Source organism: Cebus imitator, unplaced genomic scaffold (genome assembly GCF_001604975.1).
Source record: "Cebus imitator isolate Cc_AM_T3 unplaced genomic scaffold, Cebus_imitator-1.0 Scaffold227, whole genome shotgun sequence".
Taxonomy (NCBI): Eukaryota; Metazoa; Chordata; class Mammalia; order Primates; family Cebidae; genus Cebus; species Cebus imitator.
The window spans coordinates 3190727-3204329 of record NW_016107542.1 but is presented as its reverse complement, the minus strand read 5'-3'; the positions used below and the strand labels follow the sequence as shown (position 1 = coordinate 3204329).

Here is a 13603-nt window from a genome sequence, read left to right as displayed (position 1 = left end):
GGGGTTTCACCATGTTGACCAGGATGGTCTTGATCTCTTGACCTCGTGATCCACCCGCCTCGGCCTCCCAAAGTGCTGGGATTACAGGCGTGAGCCACCGCGCCCGGCAATATATTATATCACATAGCAAATTTTAGGACAAGGAGAGTTCCTTTTCTACCCAAAAAGAAAAACCTGACCCATGGAAAATATGAGGACCAACAAAACTGTTTTACAGATCTTGCTCCCTTTCATAAGACCGCCTAAAATTAAAGTGCTATTTTCAGTCTCTGCTTCCTATCACTGTTGTTATTTCACCATTACAGACTGGACCAATATTTTAATGCAATAGATATGCTAAGGTCCCTGTACAAGACATCGTGGAGGAAGTAGAAGGGGGTATCAGACTGCCAGGGTGGGTGGGGAAGTGTCACCTGCGCCAGATACCAGAGAAAGGCTTTGGCAGTCAGGACTAGTTAAGCCAGTCCTGGAGGAACGAGCAGCATTTGGAGAGAAAAGAAAAATGTAATGATAGGGAAAAATAAAATACCAAGGCCAGTGAGGAACTGCCGGGTGGCCAGCCTGAAAGGCACTTCTACTGCCTGTGGAGAAGCATATACAGCAGAGAGAAGTTGGGTAGCTCAACTAAGGCGGGGCTTTCTGAAATGGGTTGAGAATTTCAATTTTGTCCCAGTAAAGTGAGAAGCCAGTGAAGGTCTCTGTGCACAGGAGTGAAGAGATCAGGTCAGTATTTTAGGGGAAGATTTAGACTGAAAAGGATGCTAGGATTTGGAAAGAACATCTCCGCTGGAAGTGCAGAGAGCCAGTAGCCATAATCCAGTTGTAGGGTGGAGCAGGGAGGCAGGCAGTAGATGGACAGTGAAAAGCATGGAAAGAAAAGACAGTTCCAGAAAGCCTGGGACAGAATCAAGAAGGCTTGGTAACCAATGAGACACAAATGGAACAGGAGGGATTAGATCAGAGTCTTAAAACTTGATAAACAGGCCGGGCGCGGTGGCTGAAGCCTGTAATCCCAGCACTTTGGGAGGCCGAGGCGGGTGGATCGCAAGGTCAAGGGATCGAGACCATCCTGGTCAACATGGTGAAACCCCGTCTCTACTAAAAATACAAAAAATTAGCTGGGCATGGTGGCACATGCCTGTAATCCCAGCTACTCAGGAGGCTGAGGCAGGAGAATTGCCTGAACCCAGGAGGCGGAGGTTGCGGTGAGCCGAGATCGCACCATTGCACTCCAGCCTGGGTAACGAGCGAAACTCCGTCTCAAAAAAAAAAAAAAAACTTGATAAACAGCATCTTCAAAAGGGATGGATCTTTTTACTACTCATGTCACATCACAACTCTACAGAAAAGTATTCAGAAAAATATGAAGTATTTCCATCCTTTTAATAACTAAAGATCATACACACACAAAGGAAGTTCTCTGATTGACTAAAAGAAAATGAAACAAACTGGTCCAGGCACAATGGAAGACTGAAAGTAGGCAACTAAAGAAAACAAAAGTTGCCAGGCACGGTGGCTCACGCCTATAATCTCGGCACTTTGGGAGGCAGAGGCAGGTGGATCACTTGAGGTCAGGAGTTCAAGACCAGCCTGGCCAAGATGGCAAAACCCCTCTCTACTAAAAGTACAAAAATTACCCCGGCATGGTGGCGCATGCCTGTAATCTCAGCTACTCAGCAGGCTGAGGCAAGAGATTTGCTTTTTACACGGGAGGTGGAGGTTGCAGTGAGCCAAGATCGTGTCACTACACTCTAGCCTGGGCAACAGAGCAAGACTTTGCCTCAAAAAAAAGAAAGAAAAAGAAAGAAGAAAAGAAGAAAGAAAGAAAGAAAGAAAAGAAAAGAAAAGAAAAGAAAGAAAGAAAGAAAGAAAGAAAGAAAGAAAGAAAGAAAGAAAGAAAGAAAGAAAGAAGGAAAGAAGGAAAGAAGGAAAGAAAGAAGGAAAGAGAAGGAAAGAAAGAAAGAAAAAGAAGGAAAGAAAGAAAGAAAGAAAGAAAGAAGAAAGAAAGAAAGAAAGAAAGAAAGAAAGAAAGAAAGAAAGAAAGAAAGGAAAAAAGAAAAAATTAAAGAATCTAATTTAAACTGCATGCTTTTCCTCTTGTGGACTGGTTAGGCTGTACTTTCACTGAAGCTTATAACCTGCTATTTATAGGGATATAAGCCCCACACTCTAGCTATGCCCATAGGTTCCTACTGGACTGCTGTATAATATGATGCATCCAATTTTCCCAAGGTCTATTGGAAAGGGATGGAAGTGTCCCCACAGTTAGAGGGCCACTACAGGACCAGCCATTGCCAGCCAAGAAAAGGAATCCTGCACAACAAGGGGCCCAGGGACACACATCACATGCACTGTTTTCCGCCCCCCTGCAAATAAGTAGACCACAAACCCCACGAATTAAGTAACTGGCAGGGCAACCTCTTGATCATCTACCCCAAACTTTTACTTACTACCCATTTTCACAAAATTATTAAATTTAGCATAAAAAATTAAACTGATTTAGCACCAAAAAATCTGAGGCCAGACCTTGACTGCACAAGACTTGTCAAAGAATACCTTCTCCTTCAGGAAGATTTCATCTCCTCCTTCTACTATTTCCCAGGTGAATGCCGAGTAGAGGGGCTGAAGCCACTTTCCTGAAAATACAACTAGAGGTCCACTGTCTTCCATTTTTAATTAGATGGTCATTAAACAGAGCCATTTAGGACCTGGAAATTTTAATTAATTCTGAAATAGCTCATTCTCATGTGTTCCACATTGGACCAATGAGACTTTCAAGAACAGTGACTTAAATCAGGGGAGTATACTGTAAGTATTAGCTGTTTTCCACTGTGAGGCTGGTCTGAGGATTGGTACCCATGGATATTCAGGCTTCAACCTACCACCCTGATTAATAAACTGAACCAGTGGCAAAAGGAAAAATCAGAAGAAAAACTAAATTGCCACTTTTTCTGTTTTACTGATTTTATTTCACTTGGCTTAGATGTGATTTTTGCTACCTTATTAAACAGGAAAGCTTCCTTGGAGACCAGAGAGATGCCTAAGAGCTGAGAAGAAATACACAGAGCAATACAAAGACAGAAGTCTCTTTAGCTCCTTAGGGGAAGAAGAGAGACATTTTACAAGCTTTATACACCATACGACAGCAAATCACCTAGAGTATAGTTCTTGCTGATGCTCAGTTCAAGAATCTGGGAACGAACAGAAAGGGCAGAGAAATGACCACTCCTCAGGGCCTTTCCTAGACTCTGCATGTGAGAGAAAAGGTTTCACCTTCCTGATGTAGGACCAAGGCAAAAGACAGTGCAGACTAATGGAAATCTTGGACAGATTTGTGACCTTCTTCTAACCAAGTATAAGAGATCTCAGTGAATATATTTTTTAGGCAACTGTATCTTATTCTTTATGCCATCATCTTTCCTCCTAATTTCTCCCTTACTTTAGAGGTCACCTCACCTATTTTGAGGAAACAGTAAAAGTATGTGCATGTATATGTACCTGTCACATGAATGGATCAACACAGAAAGACTGTGGCAACTGAGAGGGCAGGTTGGTCTGAGCTGTGTCCCACCAGCAGAGCTGCAGAAGCAAAATGAAAACCAGTTGAGTCTGTCTTCACCATCCGTTCACTCTTTCTCTGTTCCATGTCTTCAGGTTTTTCAAAGCTTCTGCCATGTTGTGCCACATGCCTGCCTTCTCTAGTTATTTTATGCTTTTTTAAAAAATTTTCTTCTTCTTTTTCTTTTTTGATACTCTACCCTGTTAACTGAGATTCTATACTCTAGAATGCATTGCAAAACCTAGCCTGTTGCCATTGTTTTATATGTGAATCAGGTGTCACATACAAATCCAGATCTCCAGATTCCCTTGAAAGACCTAAAAACAATGAGCCCATATTCCCACATGGCAGCAGTCAGGGGGTGCCAGGACGGTACTCTCTTTGGTCAGGGCAGTGTGTCAGCCACCACCTTATCTTACCTACTTCATTTTTTTAACCTTCTCTTTCCTTTATGACTGTTCCAGTTCTTTCCCTGGCTCACTGTCAAAACTTACCTGCCCTATGTCTCAACCCAGTGGGGCTAGATCTCTACTCACTGACTAGTTCAACTAATCCATTAAACTAGTTAATGCTGAACTGCTTACTGCGTAGGAACAGGTTACCTCCTTGGCTTAAGCCCTTGGAAGAGAAGGAAGGCTGCCAAGGGGTGAGAAATAAGAGACAACAAACTGCTTCCTGGTCACTCCTCTATTGGAGGAGGCTGTAGACATACCCTGTAGATCTCCTCCAGCAGCAGCCGGGCACAGTTCCTGCCAAGGTCCTCTGGAAGTACTGCTGCTCCCTGGCCCTGGGGGTTGGAGGCCAGTTCAGCACTGAGGAAGGTGCCACTGGTGGTCTCAGCAACCAGTGACAACCCAAAGCCTGGAGACCTGGAGATATAAAGACATAAACACTGAGTAGGGTTAACCAAGTGAGGTTTCTACTCACCGGCAAACAGAGAAGACAAACATTTTTTTTGATGGCACTGTGTTCGAAGGCTTCTTTCTGGCTGCATTAACCTCATACAGTTACTACTAGTTTACTAGTTGACCAGAAAAGAAAATCAGTCCAAAAACAAGCACCTCTCCACAAAATTTTAAGACCTGACAGCTCAATTCTACTTTCCCAATGCCTGTTAAGTAGACACATCATCAGGAAAGGTGCGGCAGCCTTCCCAGTAGTACAATCCACATGCAACCACAACACAGACCTGCCCCCTTTAACACAACTCAACACGTGTTCATGCAATACTTTCTATATGTCTGGCAGGAGACTAGCCAAAACACTTGTTTCAGTAAAACTATGTATAAAATTAATGATGTTTCAAATGCATTGTATGAGTTCACTATATGGAAGAACTATACTAGACAGTCCTTAGCTTCTTAAGGAAAAAAAAATTGCTTGCCTATGCACTCAAGGGTTAACAACACCTGCCAAGGGAAGGGGGTGCACTGAGTTACCCATTTCATCAAAGGTTCTGGGTGCACTCTGAGTTATGCTTAACAATCTAACACTGTGCCACCCACCTATCATCATGAGACACCTAGAAATGTTTAGCATAATCCAAAGTTGCCTTTGAGTTACTTGACCAGCAGGAGCGAGAAGGTGTCCAGCAGTGGCTGCAGGCAGTGGCATGCAAAAGTGAAGAACAGAAGATGAAGGGAAGAGAAAGCAAGAAGACAAGCTGCCACTGCTGCTTTACCCCATTTACCTGCATTGCCCAAGATCTTCCATCTGTGTGAGTTTTCTGAGGTGTATTTGTCATTACAATAATCTTTACATAATTATAAATGTTATTCTATTTAACCCAATAGAAAAGATGAAGGACACATATTAGGTTCTACATAAATTACTCTAATTTCTCTTCCCAACTTGTGGGAAATACATGTTATCAGGCCTATTTCAAGTTAGGCTGACCAAGCTGCTGGTCATTAGGTGAGCTCATTAGAGATCTGCATTGGTATAGTTTGCAAAGCCCAGCCTCCACAGCTTTCCTTGGTAAAGGATCCAATTAAGAAAAAAATTAATTACTGTGATAGTTAAAATGGGACCACACTGGACTGATGTGCATGCTGGTCAAAGTGGTGACACAGGCCACCGAGAACTGCTGTCTCCTAAGGTTCCAGGCCATGGCCACAACATAAACTCTAACCCTTACATCTGAACAAGCCTGACTTACTGGATACTTCACTGAATCAGAAGAGAGAAATATCCATCCATGACTTTATAGTTTTAATAATAGAGAAGGAAGAGCACTATTAGTCATCTGTAACTGGAGATTTAAAAAACCAAACACAAACTTAAATACCACATTGGTTTTACATGTAGTTTCTAAAATGGAGTTTGGAATTGATGGTCCACAGTCTACATCATGTCCACGTCTTGATCTATGTGTAAGGGTTCTACTCACCATTAGCAAGAATGGACTTGACCACACTCTAGGGTCAGCTGAGTCAGTGGTATTACAAAAAGCCACACTATAAGCTGGTGGCAGCAAGGCCATCAGGCCTGCTTCTTTCCCAGACACTTTCTGATAAAGTGAGAGGCCACGTAGAGAAGGGAGTATCAAGATGAAGCCATTCAGACAGCTTCTGCTGCTATCTATCCTCCCCCATCCCTCAGCAATCCCCTTTCTCCAGAAAATAGCTGACACATAATTCCAGACCTGTGGCCAAGAGGAAAGGTAAAGGAAAGAAAAGCATCAGGAGCTACCATTTCTGTAGGACCTACTGTGCCAAGCAGGTTATTAATGGCTTCTATTTGTGATCTTTACAATAACCCCACACGTAGGCATCATCACCCTCTATGTGTGAATGAGGAAAATACTGTTGTTACTAGAATATAAACCAAAGGTTTAGGAGCATCATTGACTTTTCCAAGCCAGAAGGGCTAGCTTTGCCCACAAATCCTTTCCCAACCCCAGCATCTGACACCACCAGTTTTGTTGCTTTGGACTATGAGTCTCTATTGTATTTCTAAAACCACCTTCATCTTTCCATTGGGCCTTATAAAGGTCAAAGACTGTATAAAACACACACCCCCTCCTTTACTCTCTTTTCCTCTTTTTGCTGGCATTAGAATAAACCACAGGTGAAACAGCTGTGGAAAAGGAGACTACCCAAAATACTTGTTTTAGTAAAACTATGTATAAAATTATACACAGTTTAATTGGAAAAGGATCACCTACGGTATCCCTTAAGAAGCTGACTTCTTAACCTACAACAGTTAACCCCAGACTCTAATATTCTCATTTTTAGGAGACACAACCTGTAAACCTCAGATGTGAAGTGAAATGATGCTATCATTTACACTGAAATGACTCAGTAAAACACAAAAACAAACAAAACCCACAAGCAAGTAAAGCAAATTTGGCAAAATATTCACTGTCAACTACGGGCAGCAAAAATCTATCTCAGTGCTCACTGTACTATTCTTTGATCTTTTCTATAGGCTTAACATTTTCCTAATTCAAGAAACTGGCTTTAATTTGCTTCTCTAACTTCCTAGTTGCTAAATACACAAGCAAAGCCTAAAACAGGCATCTTCATTACATAGAACATTATTGTTTAAGAACTTATTTTCCTTATTTAGAATTATTTTCTAATTTTTAAAATTTTTATTTTTTGGTAAAGGAAAGGCTTTCACTAAACCAAATTTAAATCTGCAATAACAAATTTCTCTGGATGTAAATATGTTGTTTCCACTGATGAACAGAGACGCTGACTTACACTTAGATAACAAAAGATTTTAACCCTATATTTTTATTTACTCAGAGTGGAAGAATTTGTTCAGTTTAATTTTTTGTTGGAACAGAGTGCAGATGGAATTTAAAGCTTAAAGTGTTGTATATTAATAGACAGGTTTTAATTCCCCAAGGCTAGGAGCCAGGCCCTTAGCTTCCAGCACTAGTCACTGGGATGCTTTCCATGTGAAAGGCACTCAAGAAATGCCTGTTGGTGACAACAGCAAGAAGTCAGAAGGAAATTAATTCTGAAACTGTTCTTCCTCTGGCTGTGCAACCTCAGAGCTGGCAATTTTCACTTGAACTAGAACAGGCATGTGAAAAAGCTGCAGAAACAAGACTTCAAAAACACAGATACTTACTTCCCAGAGTTGACTCCTTTCATGTGGTCTGTGTAAATATAGATATCAGGTATGAACTTGTTGAGGATGCTCCTTGCAGAATCCACAATCCGGTTTGCCATCTGAGGTGAGACACGTACGGAGTACCTGCAGCCTCGAGTTAAGGATGTCATTCTGCTTGGACTCCAGGACAGAGAAAAATCAGTTATAAAGCTGGCAAGTATCTGCGGAACTACAGTAACAAACTGGGACTTCCAAATCTGTTGTTTTCCAACTGTATTTACTAAATTAGTGCCATAATTAAATTTTTTTCATTATTATTATAAAAGGTCATGGCAAAAACATCCAAACAATATAGAGAGTGGAAAGCATAAAGCTGGAGTTCCTCAACCCCACGCCTGACTTCCTACCCACACGGCTTCCTTAGAAATGGTTCCAGTCAATTTTGCAAGGCGTAAAGACTCCTGTCTCTCTGCAGGTCATGATCCAGGCTCCCTTTGAAGTACAACACTTAAGAACACTTTCTATTCTCTTCCCACTCCCACTGCTGTAGCCAGTGAATCTCTCTCTTAAGAACCTAAGGCCAGAAAAGACACCACATAGGACCTGGACGATCCCAGTCCGCTTCCTGGTATGCTGACGGGAGAAGCAGAAAAAGTTCAGTGAAAGAACATGGTTGCTCCTATTTATAAATACATAAAAAGGTTCTCCTAATGTACAGAGTCTATTTTCTATTATTTAAGAATTAATTACTCTACTTATGGATGACACAGCCTCCTCACACCTGCTACCTTATGGTCAAAATATTAATAATTAGCACTCCTACAACAGGGCACCCTAGAAAAGAAAGGAGGAAGATATTAGTAATTCAAGTGAAGAGGCTAGTGCTTGAGGAAATGGAAATTACTGCCTAAAACTAGACTTTATAACAGAAGCTGGCTTTCCCCGACCACACGTCAAAGAAAAGATAAGTATGTATTAAGCACTTCAATGTATAATATATGGCCAAGAGATGGCTATATATTTGGAACTAAAAAATTGAGAAATAACATGTGACCTTCCCACTACCCTGATACAAACCCTACGTGACAAGTCCAACAGGTAAAACAAGGTGTGTGATCTACCCATTCCAGCCCAACTGTTCAAGTACTGTCAATAACATATTTAATTTTCATTTGAGCTGCAGAAACAAAATGCTCAGAGATGATACAAGACCTGATCTGGCATCTAGCTCCCTTTTTGAACCATCCTGAACATTGTTCTAAAAGACCATTAAACTAAAAGCATTTCCTCATGCTGGTGATAGTCTCCTGGTGGCTACTGATCCTCCCAGATCTTGTTAGAGCCTCCAGCCTGCTCAGTGTGTCCATCCTCAGCTCTGCACCATTAACTCCTTCCACCCATCCAAATTGTCCAAATTCCTCAACATGAGCTGTTCTGCCCCACTCTCCCAGCCCTGAGGTCCCAATCCCTCTTCTGAAAACCCTCCAGCCGGCACCAAGTGTGGGCTCCACTTGAACTTACCATACATCTCTCTTCACATACACACATTTTGTTCTTGCTCTTCAACGAGACCGCACGTTCTATAAGGGCAAGGGCTTTACTTCTAAAATCCCTCACAACTCTCTAATACACTACTTTTGTACTCAGAAATGCTCAATAAATATTTGACTTGACTCAAAGGACAAACCTGAAATGAGGAAAGAGCAAAGAGGGATTTTTCAATACACACAGAGCCCAGTTACATCATCATCTCTTCAGTCCAGAATGTACTTTCGACCACAGACAGCTTAGACAAACAGTCCAGGGTCTCATACCCTTTGGACCATGTGGGTGCTATTCTTCTGAGGTCTGAGGTTGCCCACTCTCCCCAGGAAAGCACAAGCTATATCACCATCCTAACACATAATCCCACAGAGCTCATGGCTCCCAAAGTTCTTTCACGTACGTACATATCAACTTACTTTATGCTCACAGTAACCCAGTGGTATGAGGCACGGTTCCAAGTTCTAGGACTTACATTAAAGACAACTAAGACACAAAACTAAGACACTCGCTCAAAATTAAACAGATCTGACTCCCAAAAAGCATATTCCTCCTCTCACCCATCCCGAGATACGGAAGCACAACGGGTCACTTAACAGTACAAATTCAGGGATAACAGAACCTTATATTAGAACTCAAGCAATGAAATGAAGAAGGCAAAGAACTTTAAAACCAGATACATCGAGTTGCTTAGAACCAGCTGGCTTGGCATGGATATCCTACCAAGGAATGGCTAACAGCCCCCGAGTTCTAGAATTAGTTTATCTCCGTTCAAGTCCCAGCTCCAGCAGGTTGCATCATTCCAGGTCAATTGTGCTAACTTCTCTGTGCCATCATTTCCTAATCAGTAAAAGAAGGATAATTATATTTTCCTTGCAGAGTTTAGAGACACAAATGAAATAAAATGCATGTGAAGCTCTTAATGCCTGGTGTGTAGCAGGGGCCCAGCAAATGTCAGCTATTGCTTTTCTTATTAATCATCCAAGATTCAAATCCCAAGCAGAGGTTCTTATTCTTTTAGGAATCAGAGAACTCTCTGAGAATCTGATGAAAGCTATGGACCCCCTCCTGAGACACATATATATACTCACACTCTTGCAGAAAAATTTTCAGGTTTATGAACCTCCTAAAGCCTATTTATGAAAACCATAGTAAGAACCAATACCAGTGTACAAGTCCATAGCTACAGTCCATATGGGACTCCCACTCTTACCCTCCCACAATGTTCCATATCAGAGAAAGCTAAGAGGGTGTGCGTGCACACATGCACGTGTATGTGTGTGTTACAGTAGGTGGAGATAGAGAAAAATAGCTTGATTCTCAAAGTACCATCCCTATAGTCAAGGAAAAGAAACTAGATTATCCCACGGATTCCAACTTACCCCCTTTACTGCCAGTGTTTTCACTTAATTCTCATGTACCAAATCGTGAGCTCCTAGGACAGCACTGCAAAACTAAAACAGAATGTTCCTTTCTCTTAAGCCTCACATCAGGCAGGGGTGAGACTCAATGTGGGTGGCATTAAATAAAAAGTAACTACTGTCTAGTCACAGCTACTGGCAGAAACCAACACTGGCTCCCTCTGGGCCCTGGCTGGTAGGTCATCATGCAGAATGCAGGAGGGAAAAGATGCACTTTGGAAGTAACTCAGTTAAAACCACAAATGCACACAAGAGAGTGAGGCCAGTTCTCCCAGTTCGAGCCCTCTTATGGGAAATACAACCTCCAAAGTTAGTCCAGCAGTCAATCAGCCTTGCAAGGAAAAAAACCACAAAACCAACTCAAGGCCTTTTCCAAAGGCAGGTCTTTTTTCCCAGGCTGCAAAACTGGCCAAGAAGACGATCTCCATTCAAACCCACATTCCTTTGAGGTATTTGTGAAATGGGCAGCTCTGCAGACCAGTGGCCAAAATGTTTGGTTTACAGGCAGGGATCTGAGCAAGGGCACTATGTCAACTCTGCTGGGGAGCTGGGAGGAAGCCTCTACCAGTCAGAGATATACTGGGGATGATTTCTGTGTCCTATCCCCTGCCTCCAGAGAGGGAGGAACTTGGGACCTCACAAGTGCCTTCCTGGATCAGGTTCTACATAGGGACAGTTCCAAGAACATTAGAGGGAGAAGCCAGGGAGGAACAAAGTTACACCCAAGGTGCTCGGGCACCACAGCTCTTTTAGCTTTTATGTTCTCCCCTGTAAAACCCTTCCTCATTTCCCGGCAAGATCATCAAAGGACACGAGCCATTTGCATACCCAGAGAGAACAGGGGGGACCCCACTGTGATGAAACCCATGTTGTTAGGACAAGACTGTGTCAAAACAGAGCACACTGCCAGATATCACATTTCCAGACTACAGAGACTGAATTCCAAATAAAGTTCACTGCCACCAATACAGAATTAAGGAAACACATCTCAAGTAAGGAGGAAAAAAACAACCACCCCCTCCAGACAAACCTGAAATACCCCTGAAAGTGTATTCCTATGCACTTATTGGAGTGTATTGGAAAGCGTATTCCTATACACTTATTACACTTTATTTCATGGTTAATGTCTTTAACTTCAATATTTTTGGCAATGGTGAAAAGCAAAAGACAATTCAATGGCCATCAACAGCGTTTGATTTCAGGCTCTATATATGGTGGAATACAATGCACCTGTTAATGAGAATGAGTTCAAGTAGAAAAGGCACATTTGGCTTTAAAAACACACACCTAGTTACACTGCATTTCCATTTCTTTGTAACCTCATTAACATTATTCCAGCTCCTCTGATTTGGAGCATATTAGAGTTGAACATCACCTTAGGAAGTCGCCAGGGCAATTTAACTATACATCAAGCTGGGGGCTCCTAAAAAAAGGAACAATTTCTCCTTTTGCCCACTCTCTCCTGGTATACACAAAGCTTGGTGCTTACATGGTCTGGGGGACAGCCATGTAGAGACAGACCATAATCCAAGAAGGCTTTGTTATTATGTATTCCTGTGCTTTTGATGATCTTTAAAAAGAACTTCAGGCAACAACCCAAGTGAGATCTTCTATCTTAACTAGCACTCTCTCTACCCATGGCCCTACAGCCCACCCTACTCCCTGCCCTTCATCACTTACTGTTCAAGCTATTTGAGGCCTCTGAAAAGACAGTCCAGGTCACACCTCTCTTCCTCCAAGTAAAAGCATCCCCAAACCTCCTGAGAAATACAAAACCTAACCTTAGGCATCTACCCCAACCCTGAGAAGCAGGCTTTCTAGTCGACCCTTCCTTGTCACCTTTCAACCAGGAAAGTCATCCCGATAGCCCATCTAGCTCCATGGCCTCCAACAATGTCCCCACCCAGATCTTGTCGGCACCTAGAATTATACCACTTTTAATATCTGAAATCCCAAAACAACATTCCCTAAACACAATCTCTTCTCCTACATAGTACAAATATCTATTTCCACTAGACTTGATCTTTAAACTTGTTAAAGTTTCTAGTCCCTTGACCTGCTTTCTCCAGGCTGGTGAGCCCCTGAGACAATCCTCAGTGAGGAATGTACTTGCTGATGCTCCAGCACCCACCCTTTACCTGTCCTCCTGTAGGACCCACACACCTTGCCAACCTGCATCCATCCTTGGATGAAATTGGTCCTCCTATGTTCTCTACTCCTCCCTCTAGGCTGCCAACTGCCACTGGACATGGTCGCATGGGACCTCACAAGTGGCCCTTCAGCCAAGACCTTACTGCTGTTCCACAGCCTTTTTCTTACATTCAGCCGAGACCTCACTGCTGTTCCACAGCCTTTCTTATCATCAGTTATGATGCCCCACTGTGACAGCACATCTTTACCATCCTTGTCACACTCCCTTATCCTACCCTGCCCATCCCCCTACCCTCAATCCTATCCTAACTTGGTAACCACTGAAAACTCACCCCAACTCCCTTCCACTCACCTCCACACAGCTCTACCTGGAGCCACCCTTACCATATGCCTGTGGACTTGAATCCATCCCCCTCTCAAGTAAGAATAAAAAGAACAATGGCAACCATTCACCCAATGCTACTTACACACCAGTGCATCCTACTGTGCAACTACGATTTCATTTTACCCTTCGTGACAGTCCCTCGCAGCAGTTATAACAGGACCAAAGCTATACAGGCAGCCAAGGCTTAGGGCCAAAATGCTTCCACTGCTGAGTGGTCAGCACTCACGTCTTTCTGACTCCAGCACCTGGGCTTTTGATCAGCTCATTACCTTGCTTCACCTACATAAAAAAACCTATAAACACTCAAATCCTTACCAACCTTTTTGTAAAAGGGAGGAAAGTATCACCTAATCTCGCTTCATCAAGTTACTGCCTCATCCTTCCTTCTCCTTCTCTTTCCTGTCAAGATTCTGGAAAGAGTGGTCCCCAAAAGGTGCCGTTTCCCTCCCCTTCACTCCACAACCCAGAATTAGTCCCTCG

At 42.7% G+C, this 13603-nt stretch overlaps 1 protein-coding gene across 2 annotated transcripts in view; it reads right to left on the bottom strand.

Annotated features, from left to right (window-relative positions):
- The window catches only part of RCL1 (RNA terminal phosphate cyclase like 1), a 62008-nt gene that overhangs the window by 11766 nt on the left and 36639 nt on the right, over positions 1-13603 (bottom strand). The window contains exons 1-3 of one of the 2 annotated variants that reach the window (XM_017496987.2): positions 9146-9275; positions 7643-7804; positions 4272-4428 (exon numbers count right to left, since the gene is read on the bottom strand). In XM_017496987.2, coding sequence (XP_017352476.1) covers positions 4272-4428; positions 7643-7794 — 309 coding nt within the window. In that variant the 5' untranslated portion in view covers positions 7795-7804; positions 9146-9275. Of the gene's footprint in view, positions 1-4271; positions 4429-7642; positions 7805-9145; positions 9276-13603 lie in introns of those variants that run through there. The other variant, XM_017496983.2, reaches the window with a different exon arrangement.